We start from the raw sequence: 27,353 nt of genomic DNA, 5'->3' as shown, positions 1-27,353 counted from the left end.
AGTGAGTCTTAGATTCGATTTATAATGTTCTCTATTTGGTTCCTGCTTTGTTTATATTTTTCCAGTTTGACTTTTCATTAATATCTTGAACAAGTAATTTTTAGTTCCAGCATTTTTTATTTTTTTTTTTTGTAATTAGAGTTCCTGAGACTGTGATTAGACTTTATTATTTCCATCTACTTTGTTTTCTTTTTCAGCTACTCCCAGTGTTCTACTGTGTCAAGTTCTTTTTAATTGCTTCCTGATTTACTTTCTTACTTCCTGTTTCTTGGGCCCTAGTTTTATATTTACTTCCTGTCTACCACTGACTCAATTATTTTCACCTATGTTTCATTCCTCTGAATAAACTTCAGTATGACTGTGACCATTTAAAACACTGTCTTCTCTTTGTTCTTTGTTGGAGTATCTGTTTGTCCTCCTTGTTTATTTCGTTTTGCCTTTGTACTGGTTTATTTTATGGATTTATTTAAAACCTAAACAGAGGTTCATTTCCTGTTAATTGACGTTTGGTCTCAGAGTTTGCATTTGGGTCTTCCTTTTAAAATTTATTGCATGCTTACAAAAATATACTGATAGCAATATCTAGGGTGCTACCACAGATTCTTGGAGCATGTGTCAAATTCATACTGATACCACAAAAATACACAATGATTTTCACAGTGTTTTCATGTAGTACACATGTGTTATGATAGAGTTTATCTTGGCTAGTGTGAGAAAGTCATGTCCATTAGCTCATTCAAAAATTGGCCCTCGCTAATTCACGTGCTGCATGCTTACAGTATAATTGACTTTATATTAATGTAATTTCACATATTTGTCAATATGAAAACCATTTCATACCCATTCATACATACCTGCTTAAAATTATTATATAGTATAAATGGTATGCAAGCCAGTCTTGTCGTACTACACATTTATCCTGTAAAGGAATTCATGCTTTTCATCCCATATTTAGTGGTGAGTTAAACAAATTACATCCTGGATACATATTTTGGGGACTGTAAAGTTAATTAGGGGTGACATACATTAATGCAAGACACAAAGACAAACAGAGAATGTAATATCACATTCACAGGGGATGATTAAGACGAAAAGCAAAAGAATTTGGATTTATAATAAATATTTTTTTTTAAAAACATTCAGATGCCAACAATCGCTGTATGTGTGACAATGTTTGTGCAAAGTTTCGCTGAGATTGGCTAACTCCTTAAGGAGGAGAAATTTGTGTATTTACTTACAGGTTCCTACAGAAGTGAATAAGGTAATTTCACAAGTGCAAATATAATTAATTAAGCAAAAGCTTCTTTTTTTTTCCCATGCCAATGCAGTTACATTACTGTGCATAGAGAAATGCAGGAGGAAAAAGCCATGGCTCACATCTGCTATCTTTGCTTATATCACAGTAGACAAGCTCAAATTCACACGAGAGATGCACCAAGCCTGTGTTCATTCAACCATCACTTTTACTTTCTGTATCTATCCCCCCAACCCCCCTCCTGGCTATCAATTGAAAAAGAGACAAAATCAAGGTCATGCAACGAAGCACGTGGAGTTGTAGGAGAATAAATTTCCACATTCTTATGCTTATGCTGACAGTCTCAAGGAATGTAGCCTTGTCATGCCAGGTAATATATGACTAGTGAAGACACATGGCATGTTTGCACGGAGACCTCCTTCATTTTCACACTCTTTTCTTGTGCATCTCACACATGACACTCAAATAATATTGGAAATGATGAGTCGGTGGGTGCTTAATTCAGGAGTCAAAAGCAAGTCCAAATTGTCAATGTTTGAGCAGAGGAGAATCTAATTAAAACTGAAAATGGAACGAGAAGAAAGAGAGTGACTGAGAGAGGGAGGAAGTGAGTGAATCTGTATAATTACAGCTTAATGCAAACAACTCCACATTGTCTTTATTCCAATGAGTTAATGAGGTTACACACTAAAAAAAAAGAAAAAAAAAACCAATTCCAACACCGCTATTGTCTTCTACAGGCCACCAAGGAAAATGAGCTGTCACTCGATCTTAATGGCAACAGGGTTTTCACTCGGGCCAGAATTAATATCTGACTCTAAGGCCTAATGAGCAAGAGCAGGGGGAGCAGCACAAACTCTTCGTCCTGCAAGTTTGGAGAAGAAAAGAAGAGAAAGCAAAAAAACATAAAAATAAGAAATGAATGGTGCAGAATCTAATGGCAGTAGCGAGGGAATACATCGCTGTGATTGAATTCTTCTCCTCAAGGGCAATTTCAATTCAAATGTGCCTCATCAGCATGAGGATCAGAGAATTAACAGCATTCTCCAGGTGATTCACTTCACACTGTAAAACTGACATAATTATGTGATAGTTGTAATAAAATTGATTACAGTTCATTTCAGTGCTGGTGTCCAGCATCTGTGACTGCTGTCCATCAGTCATGTGTGATGTACAGTACATCATTGTTGACTGTCTTTTGACATTTTAGTAATATATGCTTAAACATATTTCATAGTGATAAACAACTATTGCTTAAGCAAGCATGTATATACTGTGCACACACTAAATAACAACCTTTATTTATGGTTTATGGTTTTGGCATGGTGTCTGCAGACAGCTGTTTCATCTCTGAGCAGCTGGGAATGTAATCTACAAATGTACAACCCCAATTCCAAAAAAGCTGGTAAGCTGTTTAAAATGTAAATAAAAACAGAATGCAATGATTTGGAAATCTCATGTTTTATTCACTGTAGAACACGGAAAACATATCAAATGTTTAAACTTTTACCAGTTCATTGGAAAAATGTCAACTGAGCTTCACCAATCAGCAAAACACTGCCCCTACCCATTGTAGAATAATTTAGTAATAGTGTTAGTTAATGTAAAATTGTGAGAACTTTGACTATTTCCCCGTCTACAGTGCATATAGTTGTCAAAGTCTCTTTGTGCAAGGGCAAGCCTGAAAATCAGTATCTGATGCCCTTCAGGCCCTCGGGCAGCACTGCATTAAGAACAGGCATAATTCTGCCGTGGAAATCACTATGAGTGACTGCCATTCACAAATTCAGGTTATAGCTCAATCGTCCAAAGAAAAAACCTTACGTGAATATAATCCAGAAACTGAGGCAAAGTTGAAAACTGTTCTGCTGTTAGACAAAGACAAATTTGAAGTTCTTTGTATGTACGCTGCCTCCTTGACTAATGAGAAGAGACCATCCAGTTTGTCATCCACACTCAGTTTAAAAGTCTGTATCTCTGATTGTACGGGGGTGCATAAGTGCCTGTGGCCTGCAACCATCTGGAAGGGCACCATCATTCCTGAAAAGTATATAGCGCAACATATGCTCCCATCCAGATGATGTCTTTTCAGGGAAGACATCATCTGGATGCTAAATGGCATACTGCATCTATTACAACAGCATGACTACATAATAGAAATTTTCAGGTACTGAACTGACCAGACTTTTCACCAAATGAAAACATTTGGTACATGATGAAACCAAAATACAACAAAGAAGACAAAAGTGACCAGCTAGAATCCTTTAGCTGAGAAGAATGGGAACATTCCTCTCCCAAAAACCCAACAACTGTTCTCCACAGTTTGTAAGCACTTACAGACTGTGAAGTTAAAAGAAGAGGAGGAGTTATACATTGGTAAACATGGCCTTGTCCCAACTTTTGTGAGATGTGTCTCATTGGCATCAAAGTCAAAATGAGCTAATATATTTAATGAAACAGTAAAATGTCTCAATGTATACATTCAATTGGTTTTCTGCATTCTATAGTGAATAAAATATGAGAATTGGGTCTGTATTTCTTTTATATTATCATCACACAAGCTACCTTGCTTTTATTTCTACTTTTTAGGTTAGTTTTTAATTTGCTAAATAGAGTTCTCTAAATATGTCCGTGAAGGTTCTCAGTCATCCAGGTCATCGTAGTCTAAGGAGCTTGGAAAGAAAAACGTCTGGACTTCTTTGAGTTGCTTGAAGACGTTTCACCTCTCATCCGAGAAGCTTCTTCAGTTCTAAGGTCAAAAGGTGGAGAGTCTCAGATTTAAACCCAGTGGGAGTTTCCCCCCAAAGAGGGACAAAGGACCCCCTGATGATCCTCTACCTAATCACATGAGCCAAGGTGTGAAAGCGGGTGTGGGTCACCAGTTCTCTAAATACATAAAACAAAGTCTGCTGCTATTTCCTATAGTATTTGAAAGAAAGATGTACAAGTAAATCATCTCTTCACAACGTAATTTTTTTTTAAAAAAAAGTCAGTATATAAGGTAATTCAAGGGTTCAATTTTATATAACACCAATTCAATCATTTTTCAGAGGAACAAAACCAGAACTTTCTTATTCATATAATATTTTTCACATACCACTTTCCAAAGTTAAAATGTGTATTTTTAATGTGAAATACACCAATGACCAATTTCAGGATTATGAGACACTTAAAATAACTCTCATTCAACAACTGGTATTTAAAAAAGGCAGAATTGCCTTGGATTTTCTTTACCGATCATATTTCACAGACTCATACTGTGAAACTCAGCCAGCAGGGATTCTCACCCTGAGGAGGATTTACATTTTCATTCCTTTTCTTTACACATTTTATTTCTTTTTTAGTATATCCAAGCATTTTTACTCTTCCTAACCTCTGCTGTTGGTTTGGGAAACTTTTAAAAAGCCTATTGCCTAAAGTGACAAATGTACTAATCCAGCTCACATTTAGACTAGCAATGCACAGATAAGGCAAAGAATATCTCATGAAGGTAACCACCTACATCTTTATAACTATTGTAGAATATTTACATAGTGTTGAAAGTGTGGAAAACATAAGGAAGCGTTATCAGGCAGGGGAATGTATAAGCCATGGGGTGCCCTAAGGAACCTCCGTGACCTTTTTCAAACTCAAACATAACTTAACAAAAGTATCTTCAAACTGTTCATTCTGTAATCCAAAGTGTGTAAAGGGAATATGCTTTAGCTGTCATTCATATACTGTGATTAACACTGGCCCTGCTGTAGTTCCTGTGGCAGTGGAACACAACTAACTTTCCTATTACCAAAGGAAGTCATTTATGCCCCTGTTCTCCTTTTGATCTGTCAGACTTGGGATGAAAAGAATAGTAGAGTCTCAGCCTAGGGATCCACTGCCTTTGAGACTCAACAGCTTGACTCATTTCATTACTGTCATGAATTAAAGATCCCCAATCTCCTTTTTTTTCTATTCGCATGGCAATGATCCACCCTTAGTTAATTTACAGTCACTCGTTGTGCAAGGCCTCCAGCCTCAAAGCTCCCACGACAATTTACCTGCATCCTTTTCACTTGCTGGTGCATATCATTGTGATATACTGTAATAGGGTTGGCAGAGGACTCAGTAGTAAGCGTGCATGTTGTATAATGAGCAGAGGAAGTGAGAATAATCACTTGCATAGCATCCGTAAGTTCGTAGCACGAGAAGACGTCATGACAACTGAACCAAAATAATATTTTTACTGGAAATAAAATTGACTGGGGTTATATTATGGAAATATCTTGTGACCATGTCAACACTAAATGCTGTGACTTAATTAAGATCTCATTTCATATGCAACTCATGTCTGTTTCATGATATTTTGGTTCGAAGACCTAACACACACTCAACATTCTTGCAGTTCCTGTTGCTGTTAATACTGGGAAATGCAACTTTTTGTCTGCTCATCGTGATTAGTATTATTTTTCTGTGAAAAGCTTCCAAAACAGCACATGAAAAAGCAGCACACGAAAAGCATTTTGTTACCATTCACTCAAGGACACAAAAATGCATAACGTAGAAGTGCATGGCAGGATTATCCACAAACATGTGTTTGTCCACATGGATGCATTAGGATAAAGCATGAGAGGCAGAGACGACTGTGAAAGGTGACAGCACTTCCTTTCTGGCAGGGTGACCTGGTTCTCAGCGGGTTGCTGAGGCAGCTTTGGACTGTCTCTACTGGCCATCTGGCCCTGACGGTCTCCACTGTGAGCAAATACCAGGCTAGTGGCTCACCGACATATTCTGATAGTGTGATTCATTATTGGTGGTAGTTGTAAGCTTGGGATTAGCCTGCTGCATTCTCCATTACACTCAGCTAAACCACCCACCTGGCTGCGGTTTCCATTCACCTGCTCCCCATGGTAATCTTGTATCTTTTATGTCCCCATGTACGTACAATATTGTAATATGCAATGTGTTAATCTTGTGCCTGTATGTGCTGCGAATCAACAGTTAAACTGCTTTTCCAAATACAAATCTGAGAATGGTATGTGTAATTTTATCAACGTTAATTCCAGAATTTCTTATTGAAAACTAAATATAAGAAATGTACCTTCCACTTTAATTTCAACAGCTTCTCTGCCTGTGCTTACAAATACATTGCCAGTGTGATTGCTTGCTGTATCTAAGGCGAGGTGGGAGACATCATCTCGAGATGAGGCTTCTCTTTCTCTTTCTCTTTCTGTGATGCTGAAAATCAATTTTTGTGTCTGTCGGTAGGGGGCGTGTGATACCTATAGATAATAGCCCGCTGCTGCTTCTTCAATCCTCCAGGGTTTCAGCAAAACCCATCAAAGGTGCAGGCCAAAGACAAGGTGAATTGGTCTTCGAGCCAATCAGCGTTAACAGTGCAGTAGTTAAGTAGTTTAATCCTTTCGTAAAAATAAAGGTTATCACATCCGATACACTGAAAAGGAATTCATAATGATGGATTCCGTTGAAAGTATAAAGACATGAAAAAATATTTTAATTGTGTTTTCAATAGACATTTTCACCTAGCACAGTTTTGTTTTCATTGTTCTTTTTCTATATACAAAAGAAAACATTTCCAGAAGTAGTTAAGGGTCTCAGGTGAGCCTCAGGATTACAAATGTTATTGTAACGGTTCAGTTAACCAAGTAGAACTGAGATCTTTGTTTCTCACGGCTTTAACAACTACACCTACGTCAGGACAGCCAAACTGAAGTCCCCAGGAGGAAGCTTGGGTCCCTGCAGGAAGCCTGGCTCTCAGCCTGTCTTTTGGGGGTGTTTTCGTATGCATGTGCGTGCCTGGCCATGTCCGATCCAAATAGATTCGCCTCACGTCACCTTCCTACCCACCACCAGCCCACCACCCCTGCACATAAAACATTCATTAGAGCACAGCCTAGCACTGTGAGAAATGTCTCTCCAAATAAGTCATTAAGTATCAGATTCACTCTTTGATTCTAGGAATGACACCAGTTACCTAAAATTATGATTATTATTGTTATTTTCAGTTCAGTTTTGTTTGTGTTCAGTATTTTCTATAAATAGCCTCGGACATAAAATCTAGTCTTTCTTTTATTTGCCATGATTAATAGCCCATGCACTCAGAATTAGGAGGGATATTTTTTGCAGCGTGATACAGACCCATAAAACATTCATCTTCGAATTCTCTCTCTCCCTCTTTCTGTCTCTTTCCGCCAAACGCCCCTTGCCGCCCCGCCCTCCCTTTCCACCTCTCCGTGGTAAACGCACACTGGCGCGCACCAGTGCGACCGACAACCGTGCTCATACCACACACTTTTTTTCAGTGTACTTGGGAAATACAGAGGGGCAAGTAATCAGACTGGATATCTGCTGCGATTTCAAAAGATGGATTCAATACTCGGTTTTCGCCTGTGCCGTTGATTCTCCACTTCTGCGTTAACACTTTGAGCTCTTCTCCCGAGCTGTTTGCGCGTCCTATATTTGGGGAGGTGTCGACTGGTGCGTCGAGTCTACTGATCCCAAATTGGATGTTTATTGCTGACTGTTTTTGAATCTCTCGTCCACATGACTGAGCCAGGGTGCAGCTGGAGACGTGGCTCCCCACTCGGGAAGACCTACGGCTAAAGTTTGAAGGGTGCAGGGGTGCTTTAGTCTGCCTGTTTCCCGTCTTGCACTGGATTTGCAATAACCCATAAATTGCAATAATTAGCGGATTTCCTATCTATCTCCGTATACGTGGGATTCATTCTCGGAATTATAAAGCCTCTGGATTTCACTTTCATCTGAATCATGAAGACCGTTATTATTGATGGTGAGTACACATCAGACAGCTGGACACCTCTGTAAAGTTTTCACATATATCAGACAGTAGGATCCCGCTGGGTTACTGCGCACTGATAAAATCCACAACGGTGCAGTGTCACCGCTCTGTGGAGGACAGACAGAAAGATAAATCAGGTGTCCTAATTGGAGTTGACTCCGTTCAACACCCCCGAGGTTTGATTAAAATAAGGTATGGCTATCAGCATGACAATAAAAAAAGAATCGAAAGAAATCGAAAAATAAAGCCTTTATATACAATCAAATATAATTTTATTGTTGGAACGGAAGAAAAAAAAACTAGAAACAGAAGTGTCGGCTGTAAACGACCTTGAATCAGTGGCTCTTAATTGAGTCATAATTCGGATCTTATCTTGTGCGTGTCTTGCTTTCCCTTTTTGTATGCGTATGTCAGTGAGAGTGCGCACGAGAGAGCGAGAGGCCGTGTACTGTTTGCAGTGGTCAATATGCTCTGCATGATATCGCAACTTAAACCGGGCATCCGCTTCTGCCCGTCTGGACACTGTGGGCTGAGCGTTTGATGAAGTCTGCAGATGGTCCGCTTGGCGGCCCAGTAATACCGCTTCATTCCCCAGCTCCTTGGCTTATAATTGGTGTTTTGGTGGCATCGTCCCACTCAGGGTGCCGCCAAAGTGACGGGAAATTGGGCCTTGTAGCTTTCATGACTGGACTTGGAGCTATTCTAATGAGGGCAAGAATGCTTTCTCAATTCCGCCAGAAATGGTTAAGAATTTAATTTCTTGTCAGTTGTTTGAGTGTGTGTTTGTGTGCGTGAGGACACTCACAGAGAGCTAGAGGGAGGGTGGGAAAGGAAGGAGGATGCAGCACCTGGCGTGTCATTGTGTCTCTTCCTGCACCTGACTGTAACCCTGTGTTTTTTGTTGGGGTTTTTTTGGCTTTTTTTGTTTGTTTGGTTTTTTTTTAGTGATCTAGTCATGTTTACTGCAGTGCAGAGTGTATAACACAGATATGACATGTGCTGTTTGGTCAGCAGCACCGAGGCTGTAACATCCACTTGGTTCAAATAAGATATTGTGGAAAATCTTAATTTCCACTTTGCCCCACCCGTGCATAGACTGCCCCAGCACTGTCACATGCATACACCACTGCCACAGTGCTTATGCAACATGCTGTACACACTCCATCTTCCTCATGTTCATGACTTGGCTAAAACTGCAGGAATAGGGTAAGAAAGCTGCAGATTATTGTGGGGATACAGAATAACTTTGCTTTTCACAAGTAACAAAATCAAAGAGGCACATCTGCTTGTGCATTCTCTTTGATATGTCACAGGGTGATGCAAATTCAAGTGCACACCCCTTCATTGGCACAGAATGGCTCTGGGTCCCTCAGACCCTACAGGCAACCTTTCATTACCCAACTGCTGGCATGATTTAGCACCACGCGTCTGACACACACCTATGTCTGATTTTTATTCATTTTTTTTTTTTTTTGTTTCTGCTGCAATTATAATTGGTATCCATCTCTCAGGCTCCTGATTTGGCTGAGAAAATATGGCCTGCCTTTTCTTGTGTTTAAAGTGTCACAATGAGGAGGGACTTTAATTTACACTCTTTTTCACCCAGTCAGCATATGATCAAATGCCTCTGTGGGAAAGCTGTTGCTTGGGGGTGCCGTCGCTCCCTGTCTACTGCCAGGCAAAGCCAATGAAGCCCAAATGAATGGATAAAACCATTATAGTGGAACTGAACGCTTTCTCTTTGAAACCACTACACATTTAGGGCATTTTTTTCCCAATTAGTTAACTCTGTTATTTTTTGGCAATGCCTTGCCAAAAGCTCTGCCCCATTTTCAAAAATAGGCCACAAGATGCATCATCTGAGGTGGCAAGATGATTGTTCTGAATGCATTAAGCTATGAGAAAATGGTGCTAATAAAAGAAAACAAATAAACAATAAAAAAACAAAGCTGATTTGCATTTCAGCATTAGGGGAATCCAACATCATGATATAAACTGACAATAAGGCAAGGCATCTTCCGCACCCTGAAAGGGAATGTGAAATTGATCCATCTTTGTGTTTGTATGGATGTTTATACAAGCGCAGGGGGAGGGCTGGAAGAGATAATGTGTGTGTGGGTGTAGTGTTCAGTTAGTTTATGGGGAGGTCTGGAGAAAGGAGAGGAAGTTAAGAAAATGAAATAAATGTTTTTGGGGGGGTTTTTTGATTTCTTTCATAATGTACTGTATGGATGGCGTGGCAAGTGAGAGAAAAATGATTAGGGATGTTATTTTGAATGCTGTTTACATCCGTGTGAGTTATAGAGTTACAGGTTTGTTTGGTTTTTGTCATATTAGTCATTCATGGTCAGCAATGAAACCAAACAACACTGTTGTTCTCTTGAGGTATTAAATGAGAAATATGCAAAATCACAATACACCCTCTGGTTACATTACTGGTCCACTTTGCTAGTATTGGGTTCTACCCCCCTTTTTTCTTAACAACGTAAGCAGGATGTAGATTCAGCAAGGTGGTGGAAACAGCCACCAGAGATTTTTGGTTGATATTGAATTGATAGCGTCATCCATTTGGTGCAGATTTGTCAGCTGCTCCATGATACAGATGTCCTATTTCACCACTTTCCAAAGATGCTCATTGAATTGAGATGTTGTTTTTAAAGGCCATTTAAGTTAATTTAACTCACTATCGTGTTTAAGAAACTAGTTTGAGATGATTTAAACTTTGTGACACGATGTGTTATCCTGCTGGTCTCCAGAAGGGTACTCTGTAGTCATAAAAGGACAGACGTGGTAAGCAACAATACTCAGGTAGGCTGTGGCATTTAAATGATGTTCATGCCCAAAATGGGAAAACATGACACCACCACTATGACAGGATGGACCCGTGCTTAATGCCAAATCCTGATTCAATGATCTAGATGTCACAGGAGAAATCAAGGCAGTGTTTTTCCCGTCTTTTATTGACCAAATTTAGAGATACAGTCAAAAGTCTCAGATTCCTCTTCTTGGCTAACAGGAGTGGTACCTGGTGTGATCTTCTGCTGCTATAGCCCAGTATGTTCCAAAGTTCAGAGTCTTGTGCATTCAGCGATGCTCTTCTGTATACCTTGGTTGTAATGAGTGGTTATTTGAGTTATTGTTACTTTCCTATCAATTAGAACCAGTCTGGCCATTCTGACCTCTCACATCAACATGGTGTTTTTGTCAAGATAGCTGCTGCTCACTAGATATTTGTTCTATTTTACAGACTATTCACTCTTTACTCCTAGAGATGTTAATATGGGAAAATCTCATTAGATCAGTAATTTCTAAAATATTCAGATTTATATTTATTAAATATTCTTATTTTGATGTTTTGATGATACACCGGTTCAGAATCTCTCATTTTCGTTCTTTCAGTTGAGATGTGGTGACTGGGATGACCCATAGACAGGGATGATAAGTTAATTCAAACCACTGTAATAGAATGTCCCCCAACAGCATAAAAGAGCCAACTACCCCCTCACTGTAGGCATGAAACATTGAAGGTTTTTTTCCTTGAATTCCTCACCTGTCAGAACAGGAGTCAGAACAGTGATGATTGATCAAGTTTTCATGAATATCTCCACGTCTACAAATTGTTTATGCTCGAAAAGGAGTAGGATGAAGTTTACACTTTTCCTGTTCCTACACCCTTATTTCAAATTCCATTATTTACAAATCAATATTCAGAATTCAACATTATATGATCCATACATTTTAACTATATACAATTCTACACTCATATATAATACACACATAAAACAATTTAAGCTTGTAAACCAAAACAACAGCAAACTACATTTTTACATAAACTAAGCATAACTGGCAAAATCTGAGCTCCTTCAAAATAATCTCACAAAGCTCAGAGATTTTGCCATAATGATGATAATGATGCATGCAAGAAGTCACTGATTTACCTCAACTGAAGGAGGTAAACAGGAGGTGTTCTTGCCACTTATTTCACATAGTGACCTCGGGATTGCCACTGCACACAGGGTTTGTGGTTAAATACACTGGTGTCACCCGTTTAGTGGTTCATGGTTCTATGTATTTTGGTTGCAACCTTTAGTTTCATCACAAACGGATGTTTCATTCAAAGTAAATGAAATTTCAACATTCACCTTTTCAGCCAGATGCATATTTAAATGTCTTAGCAAAATATACTGTTAACTTTTTAATAATAGGTATTTAAATCATGTTGAAAAGACTTTTAATCTCTCTAATTATGACTAAAATTGAGTTGTTCTCTTCATGTAACGCACTGCTGGGTGATGTAATGACATCTTTGGCAGAGTTTTTGAATTAAAATAATAACAAGATTTCCCATGCAATTATAAATTTCTATAAGATCTGAGTTTGTGAAACGTTACAATAGATCAATTTTATCATACAGTTTCTCAACGTCAAAGGATAAAGATGTCAAAGTTTTATGCTACGGAGCTCGGTTGTATTAATGCCTTAGTTACAGTGACAGATTCCAGCAGGCTATCTGAAAGTGGATCTGCGATGTTCACTGCATCCTGATGAGCGTGCTCCTTGAGGGGCTTCTTTTAATTGGCCGCGCCCTTCAAGTAGATCTGCATTTGTTTATACAGTACATGCACACACACATTCAGACTCCCACTGATGCGCACACGGGCATGCTGGCCTAAGATATCCTTGGAACCATCCGCTCTAGGTTATCCCAGTCTCACAGCCTTTCACTTCTAATCAGAAAGACAGAGAAACTAAGTGGATAAATGAGCAAAATTCTATTTGTTTATACAGAGGAAGCTAATGGGCAAAAATATAAAAAAAGCAGTTGAAATGAAATACACTATTCCCCCAGATTACCAGTTCTTAATCCTCTCTGTGGGTTATTATTGTACTGTCAGAATATTTGGAGAGAGAACCAGCAGGAGAAATGCTGCAGTTTTTGACCCCCACTCCCTACAAGTCTTTTTTTTCACATAACAAAAAATAAATTAAAGTGTTGGCCCTTGTCTTGAAGATGGTGTGGGGGAAGAAGGAGGGCCAAATGAATTAATGTTATGCGTGTATATGGTGTTGACGCAGGTGGAGTCTTTATGAAGGGATTTAGTTACATCTTTTTACAAAAAATAGAAATCCACTTTGACACCGTATTATAATCCTTTCAAGGTGCCTACGCATAACAGAGCAGATCACACCTTCCACTTTTACTTTACACAACACTTTATAAAATGACAAGTGAAATTTGCACACAATATTCAGTTGTGTTGACCCAGCAGTGATACATACTGATGGGAACTCTTTTTTCCTAAAGATTATATGGATGAAGGTCCTAGTATGCACAAACTGAGCTGCCTAATTTGTTGAACACAATGCCCATCTCACTCTGCTGCAGTGTCATCTTTCATTCTGTGGTGTCACAGTTGTTCTCGCTGCATCTTTGGAACACACCGTGCCCACTTTTCTGTTTGTGTACTGATGAAAGTTGCATGGATGCGCTAATCCTATTGCAGATGCGAAAGGGTGCGATGAGCTGCTTGAACGTCAGTGACGCTGATTATACCACAATGGGGAGGCTGACTGATGGCCTAGTAAATTGTTAATTAGACAGAGCAGAAGCCGCTCTTAAATTAGACGCATGAATGGAGCCGTTGTCAGCCTTATAAGTCAACCCTGCTCTGCTCCTTTTCTTGCAGGCTACAGTGACATTCAGATAAAGCAGCTGGTTGATCCAAGATGTGAGCAGTGTAAGGCGAAGGGTTAGCATAACAGATCAACACCATAGTGCATATATAGCTAGAATCAGGGTTTTCAGGTTCAATTTTTGAATATCATGGTTTTGAGCTGTAAAAATAACTACAAGGATTGGAGATATAAGTAAAAACATGATAAATCCTATGGCGAGTGATTCCTGCATGCCCAGGTATTGCTAAAGGACAAATTCCAGCTCCTATAGATCAACAGCTGAGAGCTTAATTGCTGCAGAAAAGGAGTTCTATCAGTAGGTATCTTTAGTAAAAACAAACCGACATATAATTAGTAATATTGTGCTTGCATATATGATATGCAATCTGCACACATTCATTACTGGCTGATGTGCATATTCTACAGCAGGACTATAAAATGTAAATGTAAACTCAGTTTTACGATGTAAAAGTTTTAGAGAGAGAAGAGGAACTTCCGATTTCTTTTATCCTGAAAGAATAGCTACATTCTTATTTATCACCATATTCATTTCATAAGCGAGGTCCTTAAATTACCCCTCATTATCCTGATCGAGTCAGCCTGTGTTTGTCATTAGATTGCAAACTTAACAGATGGGAGCTGGTGTTTTGATGCAGTCTTACTGAATGTCTGGTACCACATTGTTGAGATGCTTAAGCCAGCGGGGTCACCTTTCTCTCCCTTTATGCATTGTTGGATTTTGTTCTTCCTTTATTTATCTTCATTCAAAGCAAAGTTCTTAACAATCACTCCAGGGTGTTGTATGTGAAGGACACATACTTTATGTTGAAGACTGCATATATTACCTTTCTAAGGTGTTTTTTAGCAGTAAATACGCACCCTGAGTTGACAGATAGATAGATAGATAGATAGATAGATAGATAGATAGATAGATAGATAGATAGATAGATAGATAGATAGATAGATAGATAGATACTTCTGTTTGAGATAGTGGTAGAACAAAGGCTTTCAGAAATTCTGTGACATATTATTCTTTACCTTATATTGCAAAACCTTCACAACAGCAATGCGTCTGCCTGTGAGCTTGGTAGTTCACCACTGAAATATGTATTGGGAGCCCTTCAAAAGAAATAGGTCATTACTCCCCGACTCAGGGGAAATTGATCTGTTATAGATGTGAAAGCTCATTCTGTAGGTGCTAAACATATATAATGTGTACCTGTTCTGGCAGCTTTATACAAGAATTCCACAGTTTGTTTGTTTTTTTTTCGCGTCTGATAACTTTCTTTCATACACAAATCGGTGTCCTCAATGTCTGGTGGGAGTGAAAGGATTTGTAGAGCAGGAAATGCATAATCCTGCAACTGCGGCAGAAGGAAAGAGTTTCTAAACATACTCACAAGCATAACAGTGGAATCAATGAAGATCCCACTCATCTGCTCCAAGAAGAGTACCCTATAACCTTCACTTAGAAAGAACAACACCACTCTTTATCTGCATGTAATTGAACAGGGCTGACCTCACAAAGCAAACCAAAGTATGATGGAGAGGCACCCCTCTCCAAGCTAAGATGTAAGGTCTGTGTTGAAGAATGTTGACAAAGATTTAGGTTTTGCTCTCAAGTCATTTTAAGTCCAAAGTAGATTATTCTTATTAAAATGCAAATCTTACAAGTGTGCTTCACTTAATCTTTTGTTGTTTAGCATGTGTGCTGAATACATATACCTTCCTATTCCCTTACCTTACGTCTTTCTTTTACTTTTACTTTCTCCCACTTTTCTCGCAGTGTCTTGGTCATTCTTCTGTCTCTACCTCGATGTCTTTACCGCATACACATTGTGGCGTATATTTCTGTCTACACTCTCAGGTGTAAATGCTGATTATCTCGTGTAGATATCAGGCCATGGCAAATTAAATGTGACCGCAGCTGGCCTGCCAGGACATCCATTATAATGATATCTGTAATCTGCTGGGTTCAGGGGAAGCGGTGTCAAGGGGTTGGAAGATAGTGGGATGATGATGGAGGGGGATTCAGTATGGTTCCAATGGCTGGCAGGAAAATAGAGCACATGGATTTCCACCACTGATGAGGTTCAAATTGACCATATGTCATCCATGGGTTTTAAATCCTACGATCAGAATAGCATCCAAGCCTGTAAACACACCGTAAGCTGAGGTTGTGTACAGTATGTTGAATTCATTATACTCCTTTATTTTGTCTACTTGTACCATCTAATATATAAATAAATTGTGGTTTCAACCTTTAACTTTTGAATTTTCTGTCATATCGGTCAAGAGTGTATGGAGCTCTTTGTTTAACCAAGTGGTCCAAATCCTGATAACTTATTGGTTCCTTAGATTATATAAAATACAGCATAAAATCTGCATTCTCTGACAGTCAATAGGGAGCAATACCTAGGGCTGAAAAATAACCAAAAATCTATAAATATCTAAACGTAAACTTCCCTAATGACCTATGATCTCAGTTTCTAATTTCAAGCCTAAGTTAATTCAACATGATGGTTATTTAGTAAATAGATGATAAAACAGGTTATGCCTTAGGGCAGCGGTCCCCAACCCCCGGGCCTCGGACCGGTACCGGTCCGTGAGTAGTTTGGTACCGGGCCGCGAGAGTTGAGGCTCAGGTGTGAAATGTATGGTTTTCAGGGTTTTTATCGGTTTTCAGCGTTATTTTGTTATCGTTTTTATCGCTAACTTTTTTTCCTGGGTCTTTTCACATGTGTTATGAATAAATCTTCTTTTTTTTCAGTACCGGTACTAGTTTTATTTTGTTGTATTTATCCACGACACCTTAAAGACCGGTCCGTGAAAATATTGTCGGGCATAAACCGGTCCGTGGCGCAAAAAAGGTTGGGGACAGCTGCCTTAGGGCATTTCCACTTTGTGACTGAAAAATTGGTAACATCACGAAATTGCCTAACTGGAGTCCAAAAATCAATTGCTTTAAGTAAGTAAATTCATTTTTATGTACATACCATTATTTATTCCAGTTAGAGCTGCTGATAAAATGAAAAAACAAATAAACAAAAAATCCCAAACAAGCACATTTTTTAAAGATTTTAGGACCTGCAAATATTTTCTCTCTACTATATTATCAGTCAGTGAGTTTCCGAATGGAAATTTATCCATTTGAAGGTATTCCTGTTGATCATACTTGGGCACTGTGCAAAATTGAAATAACAGTATTTAAATCCCGCAGTGTTGCATTTTGACACAACTCTAAGTGTAGAATAGAGATTAGATAAGTGTTAAAAAAAAAAAGCATGGAGTCCTTTGACATTGAGCATCAGACAGCCCAAAGCAAGAATTGATTTGATGAGCGAAACAGAGATATGTCACTTTTGCGGTCACATCAGCTTGGCTGGCTTTCCAAACCCTCTAATCTAAAATGGTGCATGTTTTCACATGCCTGTACATGTTCCCAGCAAAGCCTATCATCACAGCAATTATTCCGGGGGGAGAGATGAGAACTGCCAACACTCAATCTCCGAGCTGTAAACAAATTATGCCGAGGGGTCTTGATGATGGCTGTGTGAGAAACAAAATAGTCTAAAACCGATCTTGATGGTCCCACTGTGCCATCTTGGGTCTTCAACCAGCAAGAGTGTGCCATCGCTAGAAGGAAACTGGCTGGTTATAGCACTGCCTTCGGAGGTATGGAGTATCTGTGTAGCATTTTTTTTTTACAATGTATTTTGCATCACTATCAGAAGTACAGCGCCCACTCCACTTGCTTGGATAATGAGTTTTGACAGATCAGTCCTTTCCTTTGTTAACATAAATCAAAGTTTGAAATTTGCACCTAGCACTTTCAAGAAGTAATTAATAGATATACAAATTGCTGTATGCGTCCTTAAACATAATTTATTTTGACACAATGGCAATGAGTCTGCGAAGGCTCACATCATTTTATAATTAGTTAAACAGGTGGTGCCTTGTATTTTGACCTGTCATGTTTAAGCTCTTTTGTCATGTGGAATTTTCTGGTTTTCAATAAATCTTCCTGTGGTTTTGCTATAGGTAATTGACAAGTTATGTTTTCTCCCCCTCCAAAGCTCCCTAGGAAGGCATTAGCATATTGAGTTTCATGCCTGACTATGAAGTGATTCCCACCATGCCTTTAAAAGGCATCGCATGAACAGGCAGCACATTATACCAAAGAGAAATATGAGACAAGAGAGAGAGCATGCTCTTCCTCCACTTTTTCTCTCAGCTCATACACACTTTAGCAATACAAGTTCAACACCTGCACACATACAGCACATACTTGCACGGACACATGTTTGCTGCTTGAATCCCCCCTCCCGCCCCCATTACTTGCTGATTCATACAAGGTTTAGCAAACGGACCATATTTTCGGGAAGGGTGAGTGGTACATGTTACATTTACATTTCCCACAGTTAACTCTGGAGAAAAAGCCATGAAATAGTTTCACCTTCCTCTCCAAGTTAAAGACACCTGAGCCGTTCCGTGGTTTTTCCTTTGTTTATTGTTGTTTACTCTACCGTAACACAGAAATTAGAGCTGGAAACTCTATAGACTCCATCAGCAGTTCACAATCACTCAGGATTTATAATACTTGGCTACTGGAAATGCACAGAAATTAAAGTGCTGTAGTACTTTCCGAAAGTCAATATCACAGTTAAAATCTAATGTCAACAGCCCACAGTGTCACAAAATACATTATTGAGCAAGCTAAATACATTATTTCTAAGTGCATGCAGTGTTGTTGTTTTTTTTTTAAAGCTTAAGAGTGGGACTTTTCCATTTCACACATTCATATTAATGAATGTTCTTTACATTTAAAGCATTGCACAATTAGTACACACAATGCTGATTGAGTCTGTCAGCACCAATAAATCACTAAAATTTCTCATGCTCAGTCTAAAAAAGAAAGTAACAGATAACAAAGACAAATGTGGGCTTTCCTCATTATAAAAACACTTTATTAGCATTTGTTTAGAACTCACACTGCCAGAAGGAGCAGAAGGGGGGGATAAAAAATTCCAAACTTTTAGGATGTCAAGATGCTTTTCAGGGTTTTCACTCACATTAACATGAAGAAAAAAAGAGACGTACTCTTAAGCAGGAATTATACTTTCCATGTCCGCGGGGGTCTGCCCAGGTCCTAGTTACATAAGTTTAGCCAACAGACAGTGCAAGGGTTTGTGTAGATGTCCACGTGCCTGCCTTTTTTTTTTTGTGATCTCACTTACTTGAATTGCATTACAGTTCCCAGTTACACATGCTCCCTAGGCAGCTGACTTCCACCAGACACCAAAGAAGTATAACAGGAATGAATGCCTGGCTGTCGAATTTTCACCTGTCCATGTCCAAAATGGAATATTATCTAGGCTTTGTGTCAAATGCAGTTATCCTTTCTGTAAATATATTCTTCTGGAAAACTGAGATGTTTTTTACATTAAACGTAATGCACTACATTAGATAAAAATAACAGTGTGAATTAAAACAATGAATGCAACAACAGAATAAAGCTGTGAATAGTTTTTTTCTATTGAAGTGTTTTAGTGGGGGGGGGATCATAGCTATGTGCCCTCATAATAACATGTGTCCTGCTACATTTGTGATTAGTTCCTTTGTGAGATTTTTTAGTCTCTCTTGCATTTAAATAAATAAATAAATAATTTGTCAGTTCATGTAAATTACTCTTCATACTTCATACTAGCAGCTTTTTATTATCGCACAGGAAACTAGGTATTTAGCTTTGGTCTTCCAGGTTTTATGTTGAGCCTATCCCAGCTACCATAGGGCGAGAGTTAGGGTATTCCCTGGACTTTTTGCCAGTATGCATGCATAGCTAACACAGACAGTCACAAATACAGCCCACATGTACAGCCAATTTAGAATCACCAATGGATATAATCCCACTAACTGCCTGTCTTTTTGACTTTGGGAGGAAACCAGAGTTCCTGGAAAGAACCCACATACACACAGGGGGAATTAAATTTCAATTCAGTTCAGTTTTACTTATATAGCGCCAAATCACAACAACAGTTGCCTCAAGGTGCTTTATATTGTAAGGTAAAGGCCCTACAATAATACCAAACAAGCATACTCCACACAGAAAGGCCCCAGCCAAATGATGCATTCTAACTCAGAATCATCTTGTTGTGCTGCGCTAATCACCGTACTGCCCAATAGAAGTAATCTGAACACTTTTTATTCATATAGCACAAATTCAAGTTAACTCAGGGCATTTTGAAGCATTATAATACTTTACATAATTATAAAGGAACCCAACTATTCCCTTTGAGCAAGCTCTTGACAACAGATTAATAAGTAGAGACCTCCATCAGACCAAGACTGAGGTAGGGTGGCCATCTATCTTGATTGGCGGGGTAAGCGGAAAGCAAAGAGAGAAATGATGAGCACAAGCAAATTATTAAAAAATCAAATAGTAACCATCCCCAGATTGGGGAGGCCTATAACTGCAGATTAGGAACATGCAGCTTCAGAGCCAGACACACTTACAGAAAGTTACAAGGAGACAGAGGAAAGCACTACAGAAGAGTTAATAACATGCAATAGTGGCGATTAAGGGTTTTTATATAGGTTCAATAAGAAAGATCTATTCTGTCATATCTATCTCCATTCCTTTTTGTAATATTGACCATTTTTGCTGCTGTTTTTTAACTCCCATTTTTCCATTTAAATGAGGTTGAATTAACCTCATTGAAAATGTCAACATTATACCAGGTATTGAGCAATCTATCTGCCCTTGTTCTCTCAGCCCATCAGCTAGGCCCTAGTCTCTGTTAAATTCATTGTTATCTGTCGTGCTCCCTTTTGAGCCATCTGTCATGCAACCTCGCTGTAATGTTGAGAAGATACATTTCATAGTATGTTCTTTTCTTCTCAGTCATGTTACGCAGCTATATTTTTGGTAAACCAGAGATATTTGATCTACTATCTACTAAACTCTTGAATACTGGAATATTATTTCACATCGATGGTAGATTTTCCAGTCTTCAGCAGCTAGTAGTTAGTATTATTAATCTAGCTCGTAGTCTGCATTGTCAGTTCTCAGTTCATTCTCAGATTCTATCAGTCTCCAGTCCTGCAAGAGCCCAGCAGTTGTGTTGAACTTGCTCAGAGTTCCCAAACTAGGTTTCTTATCATCAAAAAAGACTGAAAAATTCACCCCAGCCAAAGCACAAATGCAAAAGTATGAACCACCCAACCCTACCCTACCCTTGCCCTTCCACCAATAAAGCTGGCATGGCACCATCTCTCTACGCTGTAATGGCATCTGCCCCACTCATCTGGTGATTCTTATGTATGATGTATGATTTCTAAAACATTTCAATAATAAAGGGCGTTCTGTCTTATCTTTCAATGTTATCATTTTTAAACTCTATCTCAGACCTTTTATCGCCATTTAATCACAGTTTGTCCAAATCTTAGTTTATCAGTATTCAGGCTGCTCCATCAGAATCCGTGCTGCTACTTTAGCAGCTACACAGGAAATGTTATCCTAATCTCTTAAACATCTGGGTCACTGCTGGCCATCTGTTGCTAACATTTCATGACTCCTGATTCTGATATCAGCCTCTAATCACAAGATCTTTCAGGTCTTAAGATTCTTGGGGTAAGATCAGCATATGTTTAGTTTATTGTTCACATTTGTCTATTTTCATCATATTTATTTTTGTTTGGTTCACCTGTTTCTCGCTGTCTTACAATCCTTTAATGACAAACCAGTTACAGTCTCTCGTTCTTCTATCTGCTGACAACCTCTGGGCAAAGGCTGTCATTTCTTTTTCTCTGGCCTCTGACAGTCAATCAGAAAGCTTCATTTTTCACCCTCTGCCTCCTGACATCCTCTAACCAATCAATGGCCTCTTTTCTAGCCTCCAATGGCCACCAGCCAATTAAAGGCTCTAATTTCTCGCTTTCTTTGACCTTAAACAGCCTCTGGATGATCAAAGGCTCTATTTTTTTTCTTTCTGGTTTCCAACATCTTCAAGCCAATCAAATGCCCTCATTCTCTCTCTGGCTTCTTTTCAATCAAAGGCTCTTATTTCGTTCTTTCTCTGTCCTCCAATGACTGCCAACCAATCAGAAGCCTACGTTCTTCCACTCTCTCTCTCTTTCTTTAGCAGCCTCTAGCCAATCAACGACTCCCAGTCCTCTCCCTGTGACCTAGTCAGCTAGCCTTCTTTGCAAGATTTCATCTTCGCTGTCTTTAATCTATTTCTGACTTCTTCTCTCATCATAATTGTAACTGTTCTTTATCTGTCATTTTTCTTGACTTTGCCTGTTTCATATCTTTTCTACTCTGGAGATGAGATTTCCATGCTATGTTAAGACTGCCCCTGCTGTTCTCTTTTAGGTCCCGTTATAATCCCCTACCTTCTTCTGGGATTGTACACTATGATCTATCAAATTGTCAGTAATACTTAAAATTTTGAATCTTCACATTTTTGCTGTTAATATTGCTCTTTTATTCCAAATGAGCCCCCTTTGCTGAAATTACGTTTTTATGTATCTTAATTGAGGAAGACCTGTACTCTCACATATGTCTTGGTCATATCTAAAATGCTTCATGGCTTTTTCTCCAATACCTCTCTTTTCCCACAAATTTGAATTGAGCTTTAAATTTTAATGTCACTACTTGTATCCAAAAAACAAATCTATCTGTGAGCTCTGAGCCAATCAGCCCCTTCTCCCACTCAATGCTCCTCCTTATTTCCACCTTATCAATTGTCAAATGTACGCTGTCCAAGTCTCCATCAGCCATCTGCTTACTCTGCTCCACCACCCCCGTTTGTTTTACTCTCGGGGTTCCAGTCTCCATTGCCTATCTTCATCTGGGATTTGACTGCAGGATGTCACTTCTCATTGAAGTATAAAATTTTGCATGCTCATATTTTTAAGCGAGGAAGGGAGGTGGGAAACAAGTTATGAGTAAATGTAAATGAACAGCCAAATTTAATGTAGGGACACTATTCCCTTAAAGACTCATAAACAGGTAAGAGAGCAAGTATACGTTCATAAATTTTTTGGAGGTCAATTGTAGCATCACAGCATTTCCTGATGACAAATTCTATCCACACACAACATTATCATAGAGCACATTTTATTTCAAAAGCCATAGCATCATGCATTAGAAACCATAAACAGCCATTAGCTTTTTCCAGTGTGAAAGCACTGCACCTCACCACTGGCTAGGCAAGGCATTACTCAGCAAATGGAAACTGGAGACTGGAAACTTTATTGCAGATGAGTGGATGAAAGGAGAAATAGTTTACTGACATGAACTTTATGGGGCTCTTTTCTTCAAGGCTGCCTCGTTTACTGAATCTGTAGGGTTTTTACAGGGAAGAGCTTTCATTGGGCAAATATTGTCAAGCAAAGCTGAAATTATGTTGACATGTTTGAGTTGGCAGTGTTACTTTAGATATCTTTCTCTCTTGAAATACTGAAAATATAGGCTCTTATTAGGTTTTGTTCAATTCTTACACTTCTGCTAAACGACCTGTTTTTTGTCTTTCACATCATTCCAAGGATATGTTTACTTAATAATTACATGAAGATAGCTCCTTTTTTTCTCTTGATAACAGACCCTTTCAATGTTTCATCTGCTCCAGTAAAAACTTCCACATTATGTAAGTGACATTGAAACAGCTCTTCTGCAATGATTTCTCTGCCAGTACAGGAACACACTAATTGTCGTTTTCATATCAGTTCAGTGATTGAGCGCTGTCAGTATGTGATTTTTTTTTTAACCTTACAATGGGTTTATCCAGCCCACTGACATTACTATGCAAACTATCCTCCTGTGCACCACCTTCTCAGTGAGATAAAGTTGGAGCCGTGCATACTGGGACTATATTACATTATCGACTCCTTATCCACTTAACAGGAGAATCAACTCCGTTTACAACTAATTAAAGTCATTAAAGGGGGCACACAATAATGCATTTTTGCTCAGATAACAGAAGTACGGGTGGCAGTGGCAGCTGGGCTCATTCTACCAGCAGGTCAAGATGAGAACAATTAACTGCATATTAAAGTCGCAGTGTGACATGTTTGAGACAAGTGAAGATGGTGAATTCGGTACAAAGTGCTGATATGGGTGTCATCAAAACTGTAACTGATTGCTTCTCTACTTAGCACCTTTTAGCTCAAAAGCCCTATGTTAGGATCCATTAAAGAGATTCTATATCTGTAAAGAAACAGCATTAAATGTTTTGCCAATCACAGTATAAGATTTGTGGCTCACTGTGTAACGTCAGTGTTAGTTAATTTCCAAGCATTCGCAGACATACTTTTTGAACACTCAGATACTACTGCTGCTTTTGTAGCAGTACTTTAGAGCACAAATAGCTCTTGGGACAAATTATAGGTTACATCATTAACATTTACATAAAAATGCTTGGCAAGTTTTACCATGCATTATATGTTTCTACTTTATAACATTTTCATTATCTACAATTCTAATGGAGGCTTATGCAGGTTAAATGCATGAAAGGCTTGCATAATAGCTTTGACTGTCCACAGACAGATGCTACTTTTCAGACATTACAACAGCCTGCAGCCTATGGGCAAAAAGTGTTCCATATAACCTACTTTAAATATACAGTACATATTCCCATCATAAAAAACTGTGGTGAAGGTCAACATTTTTTAAGATCCAGGGGGAAAGGTAGAGTATGTATTACATACATTACATAGGTAAATATTCAGCGTCCAGATGTCGATTAAAAAGACAAAACAAAGCCTGGTTTCTAACATAAGGAGCAAGATGAAAGGAGAGGCTTTAAGAGTTCCTCCACCTAAGGTAAGCTGTTACAAAGCTGAGTCTGCAGTTATCTCATATCCACTGTGCTCAATACAGGAAGAGAGGAAAGGGAAGAGAAAATAAGGGCTCGGCATTCTGTTGCCAGATTGACTCCATCTTCAAAGAGATATTAACATAGCACCAGTTTCCTTTTATCATCCTTTAATTTCAATGATGCCAACCCAAATTAACATGACTGAAGCTCAAAATATCACAAACACAAACGATGGAGAGTAAGATTAGGAATAACAAAGAGAAAGGTATGCATTTTGAAGACAGTGATCTGCCTGCCAAACAGTGTCTTACTCCATCACTGAGCAATCATAGGTCATATTGTCTGAAATTCTTCATTTCGTTGACCTAGTCATGTCAAATGATGTTTCTATGATGACATATGAACTATTATTGGGCAAATACATTTGTATTAGTAAATTCCAAAGGTTCTAGTTTTTCTTTAATAGGATACCCTGGTGACAGTACTGTTTTATTGGTGAGGAAAATGTGCTACAAAAACACTCCAAGTAACTGCTGTAATGACTGTTTTCCATGTCGGGGACATAGACTACAGTCTTGCAGCTGTTCTCTACGCAGTTTGTTGAAAAATTATCTTCTGATGAGGCAATGTTTCATTCCAAATGTGGTGTGGAAATTAAAAAAGAATTAAGCAACTTGTTTGGAATACCAAATAGAGATTTAAAGAAAATTGAAATAAATTAGTGCAGGCTTCCTATAGGCTGCTTAGATCAGTGGAGAAAAGGAAATACCTTACTCTGCATCAACTTTCATTTCACATGAAAACATGTCTGCGAGACAAACAATCTCACTATCACTCCCACTCCTTATATATTTAATTGGCCTTATGTGTCTTGGAAAATGTCCTTGAACATTCTGCTCTGTTTGCATCTCAAAACTTGCAGTAAATTTTAAACATGTCATCTCAGCAGGACCAGTTGTCCTCCTTCCTTCACTGCGGAGCTACCCAGCAGCATAATGTTAGAGATCGAGTGCTACAGCAGCTTCCTAAGCCTCTCAAAAGAAGATTTCGGCTGCTCTTTCCCCATGCTACATTGCTGTCGCAGACATTGCATGTTTAAGATAAAAACAGGGAATAGAGGATCTTGGAAGATGATGTAGTAGGGCTGGCAATGGCACAGAAGATCAGACTGCAGTGGAGAACTCTGGGAACTGAGTAAGACAGAGTGAGGAAAAGCATGCATACTAATATAGCCCTCAGCATTCTTGTCTCTCTTTCACTACTTTGCATAGAGGTCTTTACTTCAACTTTATATTTCATGGCTTTCATTTAATGATGCCTCCTACACTATATTCCTCCTTTTGTATAACTTCCCCACTGAAGCAGTCATGAATCACAGAGCTGAGGCTTTTTTCCATTCTATGTCATCAATATGTCATCCTAATTCATATACAACTACCTATACCATAGTGTCAACCTGACAGAGATGTTGGTACTGCATAGAAGTAATTTACCTGAGGTATAATGTGGGTAATAACTGACACAGCATATTGGCTAGGGTAATTAACTAAGAAATGATGGTAGTCACAAGATAAATGACAGTGTGTCTGTGGTATTTCTATCATTAGTTGCATACTGTACTAGAGTGACAGTCTGAGAATGTGCTTAGCGTGGCTTATCTATCTGAGAAATGATGATGAAAGCAGATGAAAGTGATGGACGCTGGGTTTTCTGTCAGCTTGAAGGATAATGATGTAAAGTTCAAATGCTCCTGGTCATATATAGGCTTAGAATTTTTAGATAGTCTAGTTTTTTTTAGTAATGCCAATATTATCCACCCAGCCATTTTTAGCCACACTGGAACTAAAATGAGATTCCCAGACCTCCCTGTCCCCGGGTACCTCCTCCTCCAGTTCTTCCAGGGGAATACTAAGGCCTTCCAACACTAGAAAAAGGAAGTTGAGCATGCATTGTATTATGTGTCCAACTTCTAGTTGGACACATAATACATCACTTAAGATGTATCCAATAGGCTTTATGGTCAAATACTCGAACGACCATAGCTAACAGCTTTAAGTGTGGAGAAATATTGAAAGCGCTGTCTCTAGATGACTGCACTCCTTATCTTATCTCTAAGTTTGAGCCCAGACACTTTCAGAGGAAGCTCATTTTTGACGCTTGTATCTATGATCTCATACTTTCTGTCACTAACAGCAGCCTGTGACCAAAGGTGAGGTTAGCAAAGCAAAGAAAACAGTAAACTGATTACTGTCAAATGATGTTTCTATCATCCCATATGAACTATTATTGGGCAAATACTTTGGTTTTAGTAAATTCCAGAGGTTCTAGTTTTTTTTAATAGGATACCCTGGTGACCATACTATTTTATTTGTGAGGAAAATGTGCTACAAAAACACTCCAAGTAACTGCTGTAATGACTGTTTTCCATGTCGGGGACATAGACTACAGTCTTGCAGCTGTTCTCTACACAGTGTGTTGAATAATTATCTTCTGATGAGGCAATGTTTCATTCCAAATGTGGTGTGGAAATTAAAAAAGACTTAAGCAACTTGTTTGGAAGAGATTTTAAAGAAAATTGAAATACAGCTTTATGTGTGGAAAAACATTGAAAGAGCTGTCTCTAGATGACTGCACTCCTTATCTTATCTCTAAGTTTGAGCCCAGACACTTTCAGAGGAAGCTCATTTTTGACGCTTGTATCTATGATCTTATACTTTCTGTCACTAACAGCAGCCTGTGACCAAATGTGAGGTTAGCAAAGCAAAGAAAACAGTAAACTGTTAGCTGTCAAATGATGTTTCTATGATGA

The 27,353-nt window shown here is 38.7% G+C and overlaps 1 protein-coding gene across 1 annotated transcript in view; it reads left to right on the top strand.

Moving 5' to 3' along the window:
• The first annotated feature begins 7,461 nt into the window (after nucleotides 1-7,461).
• rtn4r (reticulon 4 receptor) overlaps nucleotides 7,462-27,353 on the top strand; it is a 47,461-nt gene continuing 27,569 nt past the window's right edge. The window contains exon 1 of the mRNA XM_004566717.3: nucleotides 7,462-8,039. Coding sequence (XP_004566774.1) covers nucleotides 8,018-8,039 — 22 coding nt within the window. The 5' untranslated portion in view covers nucleotides 7,462-8,017. The remainder of the gene's footprint in view (nucleotides 8,040-27,353) is intronic.

Source organism: Maylandia zebra, linkage group LG12 (genome assembly GCF_041146795.1).
Source record: "Maylandia zebra isolate NMK-2024a linkage group LG12, Mzebra_GT3a, whole genome shotgun sequence".
Lineage (NCBI taxonomy): Eukaryota > Metazoa > Chordata > Actinopteri > Cichliformes > Cichlidae > Maylandia > Maylandia zebra.
Note: the sequence above shows the minus strand (reverse complement) of the source record. Positions and strands in the feature narration are given on the sequence as shown.